Source organism: Aspergillus flavus, chromosome 1 (genome assembly GCF_009017415.1).
Source record: "Aspergillus flavus chromosome 1, complete sequence".
Lineage (NCBI taxonomy): Eukaryota > Fungi > Ascomycota > Eurotiomycetes > Eurotiales > Aspergillaceae > Aspergillus > Aspergillus flavus.
This window is the reverse complement of record NC_092406.1, coordinates 6207982-6225889: the sequence shown is the minus strand read 5'-3', so window position 1 is coordinate 6225889 and position 17908 is coordinate 6207982. Positions and strand designations below refer to the sequence as shown.

The 17908-nt window shown below is 47.4% G+C and overlaps 7 protein-coding genes across 7 annotated transcripts; 4 read left to right on the top strand and 3 right to left on the bottom strand.

Annotated features, from left to right (window-relative positions):
* Positions 1 to 58: 58 nt before the first annotated feature.
* Positions 59 to 2292, top strand: F9C07_2251076 (uncharacterized protein; the record flags this gene model as incomplete). The annotated part of the gene is made up of 5 exons (XM_071510073.1): positions 59 to 293; positions 333 to 484; positions 509 to 610; positions 653 to 992; positions 1083 to 2292. The coding sequence occupies 5 exons, from the start codon at positions 59 to 61 to the stop codon at positions 1793 to 1795; spliced, it is 1542 nt and encodes a 513-aa protein (XP_071366141.1). The 3' UTR covers positions 1796 to 2292.
* Positions 2293 to 2365: 73 nt separating this feature from the next.
* F9C07_2280321 (GlcNAc-PI de-N-acetylase-domain-containing protein) lies at positions 2366 to 3485 on the bottom strand. The gene has a single exon (XM_041283953.2). The coding sequence runs from the start codon at positions 3419 to 3421 to the stop codon at positions 2594 to 2596; it is 828 nt and encodes a 275-aa protein (XP_041139856.1). The 5' UTR covers positions 3422 to 3485; the 3' UTR covers positions 2366 to 2593.
* Positions 3486 to 5806, bottom strand: F9C07_2280320 (3-hydroxyacyl-CoA dehyrogenase). The gene is made up of 3 exons (XM_071510427.1): positions 5241 to 5806; positions 4802 to 5189; positions 3486 to 4738 (listed from the first exon to the last, which is right to left on the bottom strand). Exons 1-3 carry the CDS (start codon positions 5682 to 5684, stop codon positions 4437 to 4439), a joined length of 1134 nt encoding a protein of 377 aa, XP_071366140.1. The 5' UTR covers positions 5685 to 5806; the 3' UTR covers positions 3486 to 4436.
* Positions 5807 to 5980: 174 nt separating this feature from the next.
* Positions 5981 to 7087, bottom strand: F9C07_2058888 (putative low density lipoprotein receptor; the record flags this gene model as incomplete). Its single annotated transcript, XM_071508621.1, has 2 exons — positions 5981 to 6934; positions 7019 to 7087. 2 exons carry the CDS (start codon positions 7085 to 7087, stop codon positions 5981 to 5983), a joined length of 1023 nt encoding a protein of 340 aa, XP_071366139.1.
* A 1223-nt stretch (positions 7088 to 8310) lies between these two features.
* F9C07_2058489 (CPA2 familytransporter) lies at positions 8311 to 10097 on the top strand (the record flags this gene model as incomplete). Its single annotated transcript, XM_041284059.1, has 7 exons — positions 8311 to 8347; positions 8401 to 8607; positions 8664 to 8789; positions 8842 to 8892; positions 8945 to 9065; positions 9116 to 9647; positions 9696 to 10097. The coding sequence occupies 7 exons, from the start codon at positions 8311 to 8313 to the stop codon at positions 10095 to 10097; spliced, it is 1476 nt and encodes a 491-aa protein (XP_041139859.1).
* A 2520-nt stretch (positions 10098 to 12617) lies between these two features.
* On the top strand, positions 12618 to 15250 carry F9C07_2142726 (uncharacterized protein). Its single transcript, XM_041288308.2, has 3 exons — positions 12618 to 12832; positions 12889 to 13065; positions 13168 to 15250. The coding sequence occupies exons 1-3, from the start codon at positions 12646 to 12648 to the stop codon at positions 14160 to 14162; spliced, it is 1359 nt and encodes a 452-aa protein (XP_041139860.2). The 5' UTR covers positions 12618 to 12645; the 3' UTR covers positions 14163 to 15250.
* On the top strand, positions 15251 to 17364 carry F9C07_2183519 (glucan endo-1,3-beta-glucosidase eglC). Its single transcript, XM_041288313.2, has 2 exons — positions 15251 to 15627; positions 15678 to 17364. Exons 1-2 carry the CDS (start codon positions 15433 to 15435, stop codon positions 16875 to 16877), a joined length of 1395 nt encoding a protein of 464 aa, XP_041139861.2. The 5' UTR covers positions 15251 to 15432; the 3' UTR covers positions 16878 to 17364.
* The last annotated feature ends 544 nt before the right edge of the window (positions 17365 to 17908 follow it).

Below are 17908 nucleotides of genomic sequence, written 5' to 3'. Positions count from 1 at the left end.
CTCTACCTGGAATAATTACTAAACAATTATCATCATGTCTTGTAACTGTACAACAATTATGCTCAGTGACGGCAAAGCATCACCTTCTGTCGAGTCCGTGGAGTATCTCTTCGACCTGGGAGCATTTTCGCGCAAGATCACCACCTCCAGTCCCGCCTCTCAAGTCTGGTTCAATCGGGGTCTGACTTGGGTGTATGCGTTCAATCACATGGAAGGTGTTAAATGCTTCCAAAAGGCCATCGCGTATGACCCTAAGTGTGCCATGGCCTATTGGGGCATCGCATACGCTCTAGGTGCCAATTAAAACCACCCGTGGGATCTATTCGATGAAGGGAATCTCGCGGTCACTCTACCGGCAACCTATCAGGCCGTCCAGACTGCCAAGTCGTCGCTCGCTGCCTTCGCCACCCCAGTTGAACAGGGCCTGATCAATGCTATTAGCGTCCGCTTTCTGACCAAACAGGTTGTATCCGTTTCGGAGCTCGTTGCCCACAGTCGATAATATAAGTATGCAATGGAAGGCATATATAGGGACTTTGGTGACGATCTGGATGTTGTCACGCTCTACGCAGACTCCATGATGAGTTTGACGCCGTGGAGACTCTATGATGTGGCCACGGGCCAGCCTACCAAGGGGGCATTCACCCTGTAGAGCAAGGATGTTCTTGAGCGAGGACTGCAGCTCGAAGATTCCCTGAAACACCCGGGGCTTCTGCACCTGTATATCCATTTGTCAGAGATGTCTCCCAATCCGGAGCGCGCCCTCTCCGTGGCCGAGCATCTGCGCGATCTTGTTCCAGATGCAGGCCACACCCACCACATGCCGACTCACCTTGATGTCCTAGTCGGTGATTACAGGCGAGCAATTTCATCAAACATCCACGCCACTCTGGCCGATGAGAAATACGTTGCGGTAGAGGGGCCTAACAGCTTCTACAGTCTGTATCGGTTGCACAACTACCACTCCCTCATCTACGCAGCCATGCATGCCGGTAAGAAACAGATCGCCTTGGAGGCTGCGGATCGCATGGAAAGAACAATTCCTGCCGAGGTGCTGCGTTCCAAATCCCCAAACCTAGCAGATTGGTTAGAAGGGTTCGTTGCGGTGCATCTACACGTCATGGTGCGCTTTGGCATGTGGTGTGAGATCATTGCTATGGCTCTTCCTAAGGATCAGGAGCTGTATTGCGTTACCACCGCTACTATTCATTACGCCAAGGGTGTCGTGTATGCAGCCACGAACCGTGTAACTGAAGCAGAGCAGGAACGGAAACTATACGTCGCCGCGACCGAGCGGGTTCCCGTCACCCGCCGGACTCACCCTAATCGGTCCGTCGATATTCTCAACGTCGATGTTGCCATGCTAGATGGCGAGATTGAGTATCGTCGAGGAGAGCACGAGAAAGTCTTCCGAACCTTGCGGAGGGCCATCGAACTAGACGACGGCCTGAACTATGCAGAGCCCTGGGGCTGGATGCAGCCGGTGCGTCATGCATTTGCAGCCCTATCACTAGAGCAGGGCAATATAGAAGCTGCCGGTGAAGCTTACAAGGCCGATCTGTCTCTCAACTCCACTTTGGGTCACGCGCATCACCATCCTAATAACGTGTGGGCTCTTCAAGGTTACTATGATTGTCTCGTACGCCTCGGTCGGGATGATGAAGCCAAGTTGTTGGAGCCCCAGGTGAAAGTGGCTCTTGCAGTAGCCGATGTTCTCGTGAAGTCGTCGTGTTTCTGTCGACTCAATACATCCGATTGTCCAGATGTTCGCGTGCTGACCTCCTATTGTAAATAGATTGCAGTCAGATTTGTGCGATTTCCCTCTTGTGTTTTGTGTCCCGTTGTCTTAGATCGTGTGCCAACAGTAACTCCTTTCACTATGTATACATATTTAGTTTTCAGACACGTCTGTAACCTGTCGCAATCCTCATTCTCAGCGTTACGCCCAAACTTGACACGGGCCCTACTATATCCTGCATATATAGTATATTGTTACAAGCTGCCACAATCTTCCGGCGTAGAAGACCAACCCTAGCTCAGAGAATAGACTGGAGCTGTTTTAGCCGTGCAATCAAACCTACTCGCATTCAGCGCTGCAGCACTGTAACTGGCATCTCAATGTGTTTTTTGTATCGCTGAGATGTCTGGTGAGAATGGACAGCGCTCCACCTGCTGGATAAGTGACTTCTGTCCGATGGAGCTAATATAATCGTGACCAGCTGGCCTCTATACCCCATCCTTGGCCATAGTGGCGGACAGTTACTGGGTGTCTTCTTTTATAGCCTCTTGCTTTTCGAGCTACTCATTAGCATCTTTATGCAATCTACTTGTCTCTGAGCCATGAAGGGGAATCACAACACCTTGATCATGGAAAATATAAAAATGTGGTATTGATTGAAAGTCGAAGTGGTAGCAGACTTGTGAGTCCACTCGTTTTGGTGTCATTAAAATTCGCTACATACAATGTTCTGGTTCAACAATCATAAGAGTCCACCATGGATAAAGCAAGGCAGGTGGCTCCTTGTTACATCAAAGAAGGATTGACTGATGTCGGTTCAAATCCCGTATCGCATTCATGTCATTACATCCCAAATCATACCAGGTACTGGCGCTCCAGCCAAGCAAGCTCGGGTCTGCCAGCACAAGCAGCATCGCTATTGCAAGTGCCAGAATCATAGCCGGCATAGAAGTAGAAGATGTTCTTCTTATCCGCAATTTGATCAGCATTGAGATTGGCGGGCTGATTTTGGACCAGGTAACCCATGTAGCCGTAGAAGACCGCATCATTATCAGCATTCTGGGATGCGTGATCCGCAAAGAAACCAGTAGTGTGGTGGTCGCTATGGTCGCCATCACCGAGATCATTGACAAAGTCAAGAGTGTTGATTCGGTCGGGGCTGAAGTTTTCAATGATGTCGGAGAGAACGTCGAGAAGTTGATCCCTCGTATAGGTAGTGCCGGAGGCATCGACCGTGCCGATTTGGTCGATAGTTCCCTCCCAGAGCTTTTGAAGACTCACACTTCCTGTGGATGCGAAACCTGAACCGTCCAGGTTGCCGTCTGGGATGTGCAGGAAGGCGAGTTCAATCTGAGGCTTGGCTGCTAGTTCGTATACTGGGATGTCGAATCCCTCGATGCCTGCATCGCCTTCGTTCCATTCATTAGCAACACCCGCGATTTGTGCATAAGTCGCTAAGGAACCGGCTTGACGGCTTGTCCAGTAATCCTCGCCCTTGCCTGCATCGCCGGCTGTGAGGAAGACGGTGCGGACGGCGCGACCTGACCGTACATCGCTAAGAAGGTCTGGGGACATGAAGAGTAGATCGTCGTCTTGATGTGCAACGATGTTGAGGGTTTGGGCAACCGTCAAGGCCGCAGGGCCGAGGATAGCTAAACTGCTGAGGAGGCTGTATGGTTTCATGTTGAAAGTATGGAAGTAGGGGCCCGTGATGAGTGAAACACAACAATAGTGAGACAAGAGGTGGGCAAGAATCCAATTTATGCTCGGTATCTCTGTGAAAATGTAAACAGAATTCCATTGTTGACATGTTGTGTAGCTTCAGCTATGCTGCATTCCAGCTGGATCTCGTCCCCTGCCGTCCACATTCTGGTCAAAACATTCAACACCAAAATGTTTTCACCTGCAGACTGCAGATCAGATGGCCTTTTTCGAGCTACTCGGTCTTCGATAATTATGTTTGAGATAGCAATGCTATACAAGCTAAGACTTTCCAGACCAAGCCACAACCACTTCTTATGCTATGTTTAATATATACTGCGTATGGCCTGTACACAGGATTTAGTCCGTTTAGTTTATCCGTACCATTTCCTTTTCCACTTACCTTGTTTTCATTCATAGGCTTAGCTGAATGTTTACATGCCTATTCCTATAGTCGATGAGATCCTGACGTTCCTGAGATGGAGATGTTGGCAAGAACTCCCGGCGTATCCCTTGCTTCACAAACCCTGGTTCCCAGTTTCAATTGGCGTTGCGGAATGTTTGACATTGTCTCCACCAACATGTGCAATTGACCGAGCGACAGCTAGAGGTCAAGGATATGCTATCCCATGTTAGGAAGCAGTTGTGCTCTCCTCCGTATGCGCGTTCATATTCCGGAGTGTCATTGCCTATACGAGGGTCTTCTACCTCAACTCTGTTTATGTATCTCTAGCTCTTACCCTTAAATCTATTTTTTTTTCCATGCCCCTATACTCCTTGAATCTACCAAGGCTAGCATTCCAGGGATATGTCATGTGCATGGAAAGTCCAATGATTAGGTCTACATATTTGAATGTCACTTCCATCGGCACCTAAGGGACACAATAGCCTCTTACAACACATTGCAACCGAACAAAGTAAGGCTATCCACCCCTTGAGTTAAATGTTATTGTACATGTCCATTTTCCACCAATCGATATGTCCGACCTGCTCAACCTTATTCCAATAGAGAAGTCTTCGACTTCATATCCATAAGTTTCAGGAGTACATCATCCCTCTCCTTCTGTAAAGTATTCAAATCAGTTGCCTGCACCATCGGCTCAACCGTTCTACTTAGATCCTGGATTGCTTCAGGAGTCATTGAAAACGTGTGTTTATGCATGTCATCATGCCATGATTTAGCAGCTGGACCGAGATGTTCCAAGAAATGCTGAAAGCTCCCGCCGCCCGCCATAGCGTTCAGAGCGTAAGGTCCATTAAGCGCCCACCGTAGACCAAGAGAAGATGTCACTGTCGTATCTTTTGGACAAACAGTTAGTCATACCGCAATTGAAACTCCCAGAAGGCAAGATAAAATCTTACCTAAATCCGCCGCAGAGATAATCCCTCTGCTCACCAAACTATATGCCTCCATCGATAGGGCAGCCTGGAGCCTGTTGGCGATGAATCCGGGAATCTCTTTCTGAATAAGTACTGGCTTCTTGCCAAGGCTTCTGTAGAATTCCATAGCTCGTGGTACAACAGTCTCTCTATCTGTGGTTCTATGTGGCACGACCTCCACCAGAGGAATCAAATGTGGTGGGTTGAAAGGGTGTCCGACCAGAACCCGTTCAGGGTGGTGACGGCACGCCGACGCATATTCGGACGAGGGTATTCCGGACGACGAAGATGCGATTATTACCTCTGGGCGTGCTTTCTCGTCTAGGTAGGCGAACAGGGTGCGTTTGAATTCTAGCCGTTCGGGGCCATTCTTAGTCACTGTTAGTAGAATAACGCCAGTATTTGAGAACGGAAATGGTACCTCTTGTATGAAGTCAATTTCCTCGAAATGATTATCCAGTGAATCCACAAAGGCATAATTTTTTAGGGAGGCCCCTTCGCTGAGGCCTATTTGAGTGAGCGTTGGCCATTGTGCGTTTAAATATGTCTCGAGGTTCTTCTCTGCGTTCGGGGCGGGATCGGTCACCAGGACCTTGAGCCCTCGGGCCAGGAATAAAGCTGTCCAGCTGGCTCCTATGACGCCGGTACCGATTATAGCGACGGTTTTAATGTCCTTCATTGTTGTGATTGTCATCTTGAAAGTAATGTATACCAATAATACTAAGGTGTAATGTGAAGTGATTGAATTGTTCCCGTACAAGTTGTCAAGATTGTCAAGCCGGGAACAAGCTTTATATATATCCACTCTCAAAGCATGAAACTCGGCAACCCGATGCCGAAAACCAGACTTTCCTAGGATTTCCATCTTTCGGATGTTAATCGTTCATAGCATAGAAAACTCCCAACAAACGGAGGCATATACAAGGTCCACCCAGCTATACCGCGCGCCCGAGGGAAAATGGCCGACATGCCGAGGACTTGAGCGACGAGTCCCGCGGGATTCGACCCGCAGATGCCCTTTTAGGTTAGCGGCATCCGCGGATGCAATGCCGAGATATCACCTACTTCTAGCACAATGCTCGTTATATTGAAGATGTATATCCAACACAGATGTTGTTGGTTACGGTTAATGAGTCTCTAATTACATTGATAGCGAGAGTTTTATACAACGGTGACGCCAGTGTAAAAGCCATCCCCACGATATATAACCTCCTTTCCACCCCCATCCATGCCCACTCGATACAGACTACCTCCCAAGTCAGTGACATAGACTTGCTGGTTGATGGAATCCACCTTCAATCCAATAGGCTCATGGAACTGGCGTGCCAGAATCTGCACCCGAGGGCTCTTCTCACCAACATATGCCTTATTCAATGTATTACCAGACGGATGCGCGCCACGATCGGTCCAGTAAAGCGTCTGCGTCTCCGACTCAAAGCCCAGGCCAACGGGTTCGGAAAGACCCACGAACAAGGTCTCAATATCTGATCGATTGAACGCATTCGCACCAAAAGCCATGTCGATATTCGTACGGAAAATGCGTCCTTTGCCCCCTCTGCTGGGACCTTTCTGTGTCCAGTAGAACTTCCCGTTGTTGATATCCACGGCTATACCCACGCACCACCGTGTTGGGTCTTCTATGTCAGTAGTTTTGTAATCTCCGCGTAGAATCAGGTTCTCGTGATTCTGGCCGTCGAAATCACAGCGGTGAACACTCATACCCTCGCGATCGCAAAAGTAGAGCTTGTGATTCTGATCGTCGATTGTTAGTTGCTTGGGCGTGTAGACGGCACCCTCGGGAATGATGGTTTTTATATCGCTCCCATCGAAATCTGCAGACATCACCGACCCGTCTTGAATAGATGTACCAAGTCCCATATTAGTCCAAAACATGCGACCGGCGGACTGCGATATTTCAATACCGTCTGGACTCCTAAGGCCGGATACGAGCGCAGTTACGCTCTTGCCACCATCCATGCTGTGGAGAATTCGTCCATTCTGACCGAAAAAGTCCCCATTAATAATCTCCGTACTCTGAGCTAGTTCTAGGAAGTAGATTTCGTGGGGATAGTTTTGTTCTTTTGTCCCGGAAGGAGGTAGACCTCCATTGCTTGTCTGTGTCCCTGGCTTCCATTGTTCGAAGTAATTGTTGCGAGGCCGAGCAGCGGTTGGGGTTGGGTCAGGATCTTGCATTCTCACGTAGTCATCAGGCGGTAGATCCTCAAGGATGTGAGCCTCTTGAGATGATTGGAGTTGGACGGGTGACATGTTGATTGATGACCTTTTCCTATTTCCAGGAGAGTCAGAAAGGGCTAGAGGAGTCTTTTGTATGAGGGGGATCTGGTAATGAAGTCTTTTATAATACTTCCATGCCAAATTATTAGCACATATATCGTGTACGACAAAGGTTCCTTTCCTGAAGCGACTTTTGACATCATATCGGGGTCCTAGATTAAACTTCACCAAAACCGGGCGGTGTTGGCGACACGCACCGGGGCAGGATAAATCTAAAGCTATGCTCAATGCCGTTATTGGTGACCTGGCTCCTTTTCGGAGCTGGATTTGAGATCAGGTCAGACACATTCCAAGGTATGGTCTCGCGTGCCATCTATCAAGTATATACAAAGTTCTCGTCACTGGCATGTATCCAAAGCTCAGGACATGCAACCTATACTTTCATAATTCCAACTTGACGCCGTGATGAGGTTGTAATTAAGCAACTGGGAGCTACTGTACCGCATGTCTCTCAAATGACTGGTTTTGAGATGTTGCATATGTTTCGGTGCGCTGAGAGTACGATGATATTGTGGTAGGGCTGAACACACATCTAGGAGGGCACGACTGAACTGTCGATTTCGCTTAGACTACTCCGTACAAGATAGCAGTGGAGACTCGGGCTAGTGATCGGCCGAAAGGTGGATCATGGACTTTTTGGGCGGATATGCCGAGTGACTTCTCCTCCGCTAGATAGACTTGAGTACACCGGTTTAGGAAGAAACCACGAATAGTAAGAAAAAGACAGGACGTTCTAACAGGAAACGCACCCTTGTATGTACCACCGACAAAAGCCGAGTATTGTGGTTTTCGACTCCAAGGAAACAATGCACGACAAGCGTCGCAGCCACAGAAGCTTATAAATTAGCTCGGGCAAAGTCTGGATATGCTCCACAGTTTGGATTCTAGCGTCGGCCGTATGCCATACCACGAAGGCCCCACAGAATAGAGGGCGTATCACATTGGCCCAGACTCCAGACCGTTACATTCATTCTTTCAGAGTCTTCAGGAAAATCCAAGAATTAAGCCTCTTGGCCTTGCTCCACCCATCATCATCTTCGCCTTCCTGACTGACACCCAAGAGAATTCTTAGCTAATGCCAATACTGTAGTTGGGAGCATCTGGAGTTGAGAAATTCACTATTTGATGGCCCTTCGCCTCTCCAGCTGGAGGTTGTTCCCCTTCCATGCTCCGACCTAATCCTTTATCATCGCATGATGGCAGGTGGTTTCCTCCCGTACCACGAGCCTGGAAGTAAGTACATATTCATCCCTAGCGCTACACGATCGCAAAGCTCACTGGGTCAGTTGTTGAAATCCTGATTATCATCTCATTCTTCTTCTTCCTGTCCTTGGCGGAATGGGTCTCCGCCAAAGTTCTCCGCGCTGGAATCATTGGACAGATTGCAGTTGGTATCATATATGGTGTACCGCTCGCAAATATTCTTGAATCGAACTGGCAACAGACTTTCCTGGCACTGGGATATGTTGGCCTGATCCTAATTATTTTCGAAGGTTGGTGACTTGCAAGTTCTGCGGCGTCTGCTGGTGTTGACGTCAATCATCTCCAGGTGGCCTTGGCGCCCGCCTCGATCTTTTAAAGGAGAATTTGGTGGTGAGCACTATTGGCGCTGCCACGGGGGTTTGTTTTCCTATCGGACTTTCTTATCTTTTGTTATACCTGGGATATGGATATGGTATTTTCTAGCTTTCTATACTGCCAACGAAAGACGATCTAACGTCAATCAGGCGCGGTCGAGACGTTCATCATCGGGGCGGCACTTTCCGCTACCTCTTTGGGTAATTCCCGCCGCCAAACCCTAACTTGGCTGAGATCTAACAAACTGGCTAGGTACCACATTCGCCGTAATCTCGTCAGCCTCGAAAACGGTAGATCTCGCTCAAACCCGCGTGGGCTCAGTCCTCGTGAGCGCAGCCGTCATTGACGATGTAGTTGGGCTTGTGCTTTCCAGGTCAGTAACCCAAATTTAAAAATCCGCACATACTTACCAGACATGAACAGCATCATCTCCGACCTAGGAAAACTCTCCAACAGCGACGCCAACCTCGGCTGGATAATAGGTCGTCCCATCGTAGCCTCCGTCGCAATGGCCATTGTCACGCCCATCGTAACAAAATTTCTCTTCGCCCCGATATTCCGCAAATACATCGAGTTCCACTTTGCCCGCTACGACCATATCTCCAACATCATTTTGATGACACTTGTTCTATGCGCATTTATCTCTATCGCTGCTTACACGGGCACATCGGTCCTCTTTGGTGCATTCCTCGCTGGGACATTTCTATCCTACTTACCGAGCAAGCGTCCCGACGGCCCATTCGTGGTTATGAGTCGTGAAGAAGGGGAGCAAAATGAGGATAAAAGTCCCACTTTTGTTCATACCTTCGAGGCCTATCTACTCGGTGTGCAGACGTATCTGATGGAACCTCTTTTCTTTGCTAGTATTGGATTCGCTATCCCGTTTGTGCAGCTGTGGACGGGGAAGCGTATCTGGAGGGGTATATTGTTCACGCTTTTGATGGTTGTCGCGAAGGTAGGTTTATTGCGCACGTTTACTGGATGGTATTGCTAACTGGTATAGTTTGTCGTGGGAATATGGATCCCAGTATGGAAACACCTGCCATGGACCAAATCCAAAGCCGGCAAAACATCTAAGGAGTCCTCCTCCGGGCCGGACGTACCAATTGAAACGCCCAAAGATAACGCGTCAATGTTATCAGCCCTATTACTTGGTTCTGCGATGGTTGCGCGTGGGGAAATTGGTCTTTTGATTATTGAGATTGGTTACAACTCCACGGAATACGTGAGCGAGGAAGGCTTTATTACCGGTGTTTGGGCGATCTTGTTGAACACAATTATCGGTCCGGTTACGGTGGGTCTGTTGGTGAAGTTTTATGGGAAACGAATCGAGGAGGGTGAATGGGGATTGCAGAAGGACTCGAGTCAATCGCAGGAGAAGGGGAATGCGCAGAGTGCTGTATGACATTTGTGGTGTACTACGAGTAGCTACCGTAGTCTTGGGGTGAGTATAGAGAATAGATACACCAGATGTGTTTGATATTTGGACAATGGCTGACCATGGCTATCGAGTCAAAAACAAGTATTTCTTGGCGCCTATCCTATGACACCATTACAAAATAACCTAGGTATTGCGCAATCTAATTATAATTGCATTGACATAGTGCTGCTTGTCTATAGAGCGGAGAAAGAAACTAGACCCACGCACTTTGCTTGTCTCCTCATTCGTATCGACAGTGGTTACTATTGAAATGGCTGGCAGGCTTGAACCTGAGACCAAGGGACTGCGAACTATTTGCTGGAGTTTCTAAGGTTGAAGCATCACCAGACTTTCTCAGCCCGCGTGATAATTCTACGTCGGACTAATTTGCACTAAAATACGGTAACAGCGCATCATGTTTGTTAAGTGGGGAGTGACACTGATAGATGCAGCCATGACACAGTACAATGGTCGGGTGAGTCTGGATCAGAAACCGAGATGAGATATGTGCTCGGCAGAGATGATGACCTCAAGTCATTTGCGCATTGCGCCTTTAGTCCGAAGGACGTGCTTACTCGAAGGCCTTTACAATTATATGCCTAGCCAAGTGGACAGGCTACGACGGTGTATGATTGATGGTCAAAGGTTGTATGCATAGTAGTATAATAATCCAGGATCCCAACACACGTAATATTTGAAATTGAGATTTCTTGCTTCTTAGCCGCCATAAACCACATCATTACTTGTCTTCCTGTCTTCCGTCAATTTCAGCGAGGCTATCAAAGGTGATATAACACTCGGTCGTCGTCCTTGACTAACCAGATCAACGATAGATAGGCATAACACCCTACGAAAGATAGTCTGCATCAACAATAGAACAAAGGCAGTCTGTGGGGTAGGAAAACTAACTACTCAGTCACGCCAGGTGCATCCTCGTTCGTCGCGAACGCATTCATGAAAGGCATCATATGAGCTAAACATTTTTGCGCAGACAAAAACAACATATCCGCAGTTCGGCAGGTCGTCATCAACACTAGCTTGAGAAAGGACCATGGCCGCCAAGGAAAGTATGGCGATAAGAGATGATGCTGTAATATTCTTCATCTTGGAATGGACTATCACGACAATAGAGACTTGTTTCGAACGAAACACAGTAGTCTTAATTGTTGAAGCTTTGTTGAAACATGATATTATGTGACGATCTGGTAAAAGTTTGGGTTTATCATTATTAGCTCATTTGCTTCCCTGACATGGACAAACTGTCGCATTTTAGTGACGTACTCGTGAAGTACATCACGGAAACAGAGGCCGTGGATATCGTCGATTGGTGGAGCGTTTGATATAGATGATCTAGTGTCCTGTAAAGCTCTGGCGATAAGCGATGCCGAACGGCTTCTTAACGGATGAAGATATCTGTAGCCACTAATACTTTTGAAAACCTTTGACGTGCGCCTCCACTTTTTACCTCCTCAATATTAAAGATGCCAGCATCGCAGAGCCCTAATACTCGAGAAGTATATCGGACCTGCTAGACGGAACTTCGCAAATTGGTCTCGGGCTTTATGTTTCAGCCTCAAGTTACTGTAGACAATTTTAAGCGCATTTGTGCAGCTTGCTTTTGGCCAAGTGATATCTCGGTCTATATCTGGCTTAGCAATTCGTCGTGCTGTTGAATTCGAACTTAACGATGGCTTTCCCAAAAGCTATAGATTTCTCGAAGTCACCCCCTCTATCATCCAAACCTGACCAGCAGAGTAGGGTGTTGATCAGTGGGCAACATACTGGTTGAGTGTGTATGGTAAGTTATTGAACGTTTATTCTATTCGCACCAATTCGCTCCCCTTATCCATTGCATGAATAATTCAGAGGTTCTAATTCTTCCTTATAGGAGCTCATTCCATCGCAGGGTCATATCCCCAAAAAGCGCCCATGCTACACTTGCACTTGCCAAAGCTTCTAGTTATCTCTCATGTCTTTCGCAGTCTAGGACCCGATGCCGAAAAAGATCCACTGCCCGATAGAATTCTCAGGTCTTGCATCTATAGCTGTTCGTTCGGCGTTGTGAAAATTCGAGCTTACTGTCAAGGACTCCGATATTGTCAAAGCTTTCATTGAAATTCGCCACTATTATCACACCACGATCGCCGACCTTAATTTTACTGCTTTACAATGAACCATTTCAAGCGATCGCCTATTATGCCTTAATCTTATTCCCTCGTATCAATAACCAAGTGGCTGCAAAACCAAGAAACTTCATAACTTTATCGGTTATCCACCATTGATATTACAGCTAAGGCATCCTCACGTCAGCTTTATCCAGCTTTAAGTTTGTGTTAAATGTCAGCTGAAGATTCGATCCTATCTAAACGAGCCAAGCCAGCCTTACTGAATAAAGGAGCGGTTCATCGCTTCCGGTACCGTGGATCTCGAATTGATGATGATGATTCGATGACATGCTCGTATCCGTAGGGGTCAATGCCATCATCAGCCGCATGCGGAGTATGTAGTCGAAGTCTAGATCCTCTTATTGATCATGGGGCTGAGGGGAGCTGAAAGCGAGTTTAGAGATAAATGGGCATTACTCTGCAATATATCTTTTGTGATTCCTGGTCTAAATTTGAACCTGTTAATCGTGCACAACAGAAATCTAATCAGTGTGTATAGTACAATGTTGGATATTAACCGTTGTTCAAGTAAACGGCTTATTGTTTGCTGTGATGGTACGTCTATATTGTATCTTGTTGAGTTAGTTGGTTATTAATATCTATTTCTGTAGGAACTTGGCAAGACTCAACAGCAGACTCGAGCAAGCCTGCTTCTAACGTGACGCGATTCAGCAGAGCCTTAAGCGCAAATGCCATTGTCGAGAGAAATGGTCAGAAACACGAAATTCCCCAGATTGTTTACTATCAGAAGGGTGTAGGAACTGGCTTGGGAGATAAATACTGGGGTGGTATGTCTGAGCCCTTCGCTTTCCTCCTTCTAGAAGAAGTTCCGTCCTTTTCTTTTTCAGTTCTTCCACATGGCCTATTAGCCAGTCTAATATTATCTACAGGCGTAGCAGGACTAGGCCTAAGCGCCAACGTCCGCGCAGCATACGGCTTCCTAGTCGACAACTACAACGAAGGCGACAAGATCTACTTCTTTGGCTTCTCACGCGGCGCATACACCGCACGCGCTGTAGCAGGTCTAGTCTGCCAATGGGGCCTACTAACACGACGAGGAATGGACAACTTCCCAACCGTGTACGAGGATTTCTACCATAAGAAAGCCGACGATTATACGCCTGAGCAGCGACGAGCACTCGGATTCCGAGATCCCCTCCCGCAATTTACTGTGGAGATCATCGGGGTTTGGGACACGGTCGCCTTCCACCAGACCTGGTTGGGAGGATGGATAGGCGAGAAGCTCGAGTTCCGGAATACGATTCTCTCCGAGAATGTTCGGTATGCGTTTCATGCGTTGGCGCTCGATGAGGAGCGAACGGCGTACCAGCCTACGTTGTGGAATCTTCCGCAGAAGAGCCACGGGCAGGAACTGTTGCAGGTTTGGTTCTCCGGGGTGCATACGGATGTTGGGGGTGGAGGGGATGATCCTCGACTTTCGAATATTACGTTGGCGTGGATGATCGCGCAGTGTATGAAGGATGGGCAGTTGAGTTTCGATATTGATGGATATTTGTTTGATATTCCTCCTCGTCCGTTGGAGATTGGGGTTACCCCGTGGGCGACGAGTTTGGGGAAGACGGGGAAGTGGAGTTTCACTCGGTCTCTTGAGGGGGTTCTGGGTGGTGTTTCGAAGCGGACACCTCTTGCTTATAAGCCTGTGGACTCGGGGATCACTAATGAGACGATCCATGTGTCGATTAGTGATCGGAACTTGGCGGGAGCTGGTAAATGGCCGTGGCCGTGTTCTGCGTTGAAGGCGCGGAAGGATCCGAATAGTTGGTTACTGACGGATGGTAGAGTCATTGTTGAATCGCCGTTATTGAAGATGGAGGACTATATGAAAGGACGGATTCGGACTGTGCATGTTGATGAGCAGGATTAGTTTGTATTTAATATTTCATGTAATCAATGTTTGGTAATCACATTCAGAGATGCCTCCGTATGATAAGGGGGATATAATATACGGCCGGCAGTCTATAAATAGCAATCACTTTTCCAATAGATCGACTCTTTGCTGTGCTGAACAGTGTAGTTAACTGTATGTGAATGCAACGACACTCCCTTCGAGTAGACACGCCATGCAAAGATATTGTTCAAGAATAATTTAGATTGAAGCTAGGCTCTGTAACTGCCAATCCGATAACGGCTTCAGTGCTCCCCCTGACATCATATATCAAGCAGTAACGATATAAATTTCTTTGAGATGGATAGAGTAATGGATGAGAGATCTGAGAATAGTTATTGAAAGCAGTTCAAAACATGTGGGGCAGGGGTGAAATGGACAGTTGAATCGACTGGTGGCTATTGATAGACATGTCTAGAAGAGCTATTGAATCCGTCCCCTGAACTGGTGTCCCTGAACTGGTGTGTAGTAATTGATGGATTACAACCCCTTTTGACATTATTAGATAGAAGAAATTGTATATCCGTGGCCATCATAATGAAGATATATAAATAGTAAGTGGTAATAACAATTAATATCCCAGATGGCACTATTCCCATTAGACTCGGACTAAGAATAGCTGCCAACCCACTCACTAATGAAAGGTCGGTCTAGAAGACCAGTTAGTGTCCGATTAGTGCCGGCGTCCCTATCCGAGTTTAGAGTCCGTCCATGGAACCGTGCGGATATCCATGTTAGCATTGACAGAGTGATCCAGGTTTTGAGAACAGAATATCTATCCCAAGGACGGTGTCAGGGTGAATCTCCCGTCAGGGGTTGTTCGAATTGATTCAGGGACGTACGTGTCGCGGAGAAATCAAATTACAACGCTCCATTCCGATTGGTCACCTCAGTGCCACCGATCAGGATATCCCCTGGATCTGATGGACCTAATTTGGTAGAATTCTATCTTTGGATCCAATCAGCTTGAGTTCCCAAGACAAGCACTGAATAGGCAGCCAATCCAAAGTGCCGAGGCCCATCGGACCCACTGTAAGTCTAGAACCACATCGATTTTTGCCTCCATCTGGTTTAATTCTTCTGCTGCGTCTTTTCCCTCTCTCTTCCATCTTCATCTCCTTCTCTCTTTCTACTTCATATCTCGCTTGAACTTGGGTTTTTTGTCCTCAAGTTCGTTCCTTCTTTTTAGTCTGACTTTCCTTTTTTTGTTTTTTTGAAACCATCCTACAGTCTTTACTTCATCGTCAAAATGCAATTGACACACCTTCTTGCCTTCGCCCTGTCGCTCGCTACGTCCGAGGCCGCCTACAAGGGCTTCAACTACGGTGCTACCAAGTCGGATGGCAGCGTCAAGTCTCAGTCCGATTTCGAATCGGAGTTCTCCACTGCGAAGAATCTGGTCGGCACTTCGGGCTTCACCAGTGCTAGATTGTACACCATGATCGTGAGTGATTTGATAATCAAGCAGGAATGGGAATACTGACTATCACGCAGCAAGGTGGCACTACCAACTCCCCTATCTCCGCCATTCCCGCTGCCATTGCCGAAAATACATCCTTGTTGCTGGGTCTTTGGGCCTCTGGTGGTGGTATGGACAACGAGTTGGCCGCCCTCAGGTCGGCCATCTCCCAGTACGGTGACTCCTTCGCCAAATTGGTCGTGGGTATTTCCGTTGGTAGTGAAGATCTCTACCGTGCCTCGTCCGAGGGTGAGAAGGTCAATGCCGGCATTGGAATTGGCCCCGACGACCTGGTCTCGTTTATCAAGGAGGTCCGGTCGATCATCTCTGGCACCGCCCTGAGCAGCGTCCCCATCGGTCATGTCGACACCTGGACCGCCTGGACTAACGGCTCCAATTCGGCCGTCATTGACGCCGTCGACTGGTTGGGTTTCGACGGTTATCCTTACTTCCAGAGCAGCATGTCCAATTCCATCTCGGACGCCAAGGCACTCTTCGACGACTCTGTGGCTAAGACTAAGGCGGTCGCTAAGGGCAAGGAAGTTTGGATCACCGAAACCGGCTGGCCCGTCAGCGGAAGCACTCAGAACCTCGGCGTCGCTTCCCCCGCCAACGCGAAGACCTACTGGGACGAGGTCGGATGCCCCTTGTTCGACGAGACCAACACCTGGTGGTACATCCTCCAAGACGCCAACCCCACCACCCCTAACCCCAGCTTCGGTGTGGTCGGCAGCACTCTGAGCACCACCCCATTGTTCGACTTGTCTTGCTCTAACAGCACTCGCCCATCTGCTTCCGCTTCTAGCTCCGCTGCTGGCTCCGCGACTCCCGTCGGCTCTGCTGTTCCCTCTAGCTCCGCTGCTGTGAACCCTTCGTCGTCCGGAATCGTGTCTAGTGCTGCTCCCTCTACTACCCCTGGCTTCACCGTCGGCAAGGGATTCCGTCCGTCCAACTCCTCCGCTGCTGCCTACTACTCCAGCGCTTCTGCTAGCGGCTCGGCCTACCCTAAATTCACCAAGACCGCTAGCGGTTCCTCCGCTACTTCCACCAGCGCTGGTAGCTCTTCGGACTCTTCGTCGACCAACTCTGGCAAGTCCTCTTCGGACTCTTCCTCAACCAACTCTGGCGCCTCTGCTTCTTCTTCTTCCATCCTTGCTACGGGCGGTGCCAGCTCCGTCTCGGGCTCCGTCTTCGGTGCTCTGGTTGCTGTCTTTGCATTCGTGGCTACTCTGTAAAGAAACTCAACTATCCATGATCCCTATCGATAGCTAGATATAGACCATCATCGGCTCTGTTTGCAACTGGCGATTCTTTCAAGTACATACATTTATATATACGCTCGTTGTCTTTGTCAAGGACAGAAATCCTAGATATACATTCGCTGTCAATACTTTTTTGTTTTGGCCTCCATTCTTGATGTTTATTATTAGACTAGATTGATTAGACTTCTTCTGCTGGTTCGAAGAGTAGACATGAACATTTATATGAATTCTCTAGAAATACTATAGTCTAAAATATTCAGACAACAATTGTTCTATTCTTTCTGTTAGAAAGCTTTAGTAAAGAAAACCTACACTAGACTTGTTTCTATGCCATTATCTATCAACAGAATACTGAGAAAATTGCAGAATATTTTCAAAGTATCTTTAATAATAACATTTCTAGTTGCTATACAAAGTTCTACTTAAAATAATAGTCTTTTATAGTATTAAAACTTATAAGAGAACATTTACAATTATATTTAGAAATAGAGGATATTTTTCTTTATTTAAAAAGAATATATATAATCTCAGTAGTTACTAGAGTATTAACTCTAAAGAAGATAAAGAGATCTAAAGTCATAGTATTTGAGTAAGTGTAAAATATATAATAGATTAATAGTCTTTTTTAAATTCAGTGTTTTTTACTCTTTATATATAGCTATACAGCGAGATCTTCTAAGTTATAAAAAATTGTCACGGAGCCGATACAGAATCGGCCCGTAGGACATACAGAACCCCCGGGCCTGCTAACCCCTGCTCAACCTACATACACCCCAGCTCCCTTTGCAGTTCTGAACCAGCCTCAGGGAGATTAACGCCTTGGCTTTTTGGCCCTTTTTCTAATTAAAGGATTCACCGACTATTCGGTTGGGATTCTAAGGGAAAGAACTTCCTAAAAGAGAAGAATTCTTGAGCTATTTAAGCGCTGCTGAAGACATAGGAAAAAGGGACAAGAATCAGTCTTCTTTGTATTTGTTCTACTATCCAGTCAATGATAGTGTCAC

Excerpts from the sequence above, each read along its gene's own strand:
- F9C07_2280320 (XM_071510427.1), bottom strand. The coding sequence starts at position 5,684 with ATGGAAATCCTAGGAAAGTCTGGTTTTCGGCATCGGGTTGCCGAGTTT. Across the intron at positions 5,190-5,240 it reads AAATTGACTTCATACAAGAG|AATGGCCCCGAACGGCTAGA; the intron begins GTACCATTTCCG and ends ACAGTGACTAAG. Across the intron at positions 4,739-4,801 it reads TATCTCTGCGGCGGATTTAG|ATACGACAGTGACATCTTCT; the intron begins GTAAGATTTTAT and ends TTTGTCCAAAAG.
- F9C07_2183519 (XM_041288313.2), top strand. The coding sequence starts at position 15,433 with ATGCAATTGACACACCTTCTTGCCTTCGCCCTGTCGCTCGCTACGTCC. Across the intron at positions 15,628-15,677 it reads CTAGATTGTACACCATGATC|CAAGGTGGCACTACCAACTC; the intron begins GTGAGTGATTTG and ends ACTATCACGCAG.
- F9C07_2142726 (XM_041288308.2), top strand. The coding sequence starts at position 12,646 with ATGGGGCTGAGGGGAGCTGAAAGCGAGTTTAGAGATAAATGGGCATTA. Across the intron at positions 12,833-12,888 it reads GCTTATTGTTTGCTGTGATG|GAACTTGGCAAGACTCAACA; the intron begins GTACGTCTATAT and ends CTATTTCTGTAG. Across the intron at positions 13,066-13,167 it reads GGGAGATAAATACTGGGGTG|GCGTAGCAGGACTAGGCCTA; the intron begins GTATGTCTGAGC and ends TATTATCTACAG.
- F9C07_2280321 (XM_041283953.2), bottom strand. The coding sequence starts at position 3,421 with ATGAAACCATACAGCCTCCTCAGCAGTTTAGCTATCCTCGGCCCTGCG.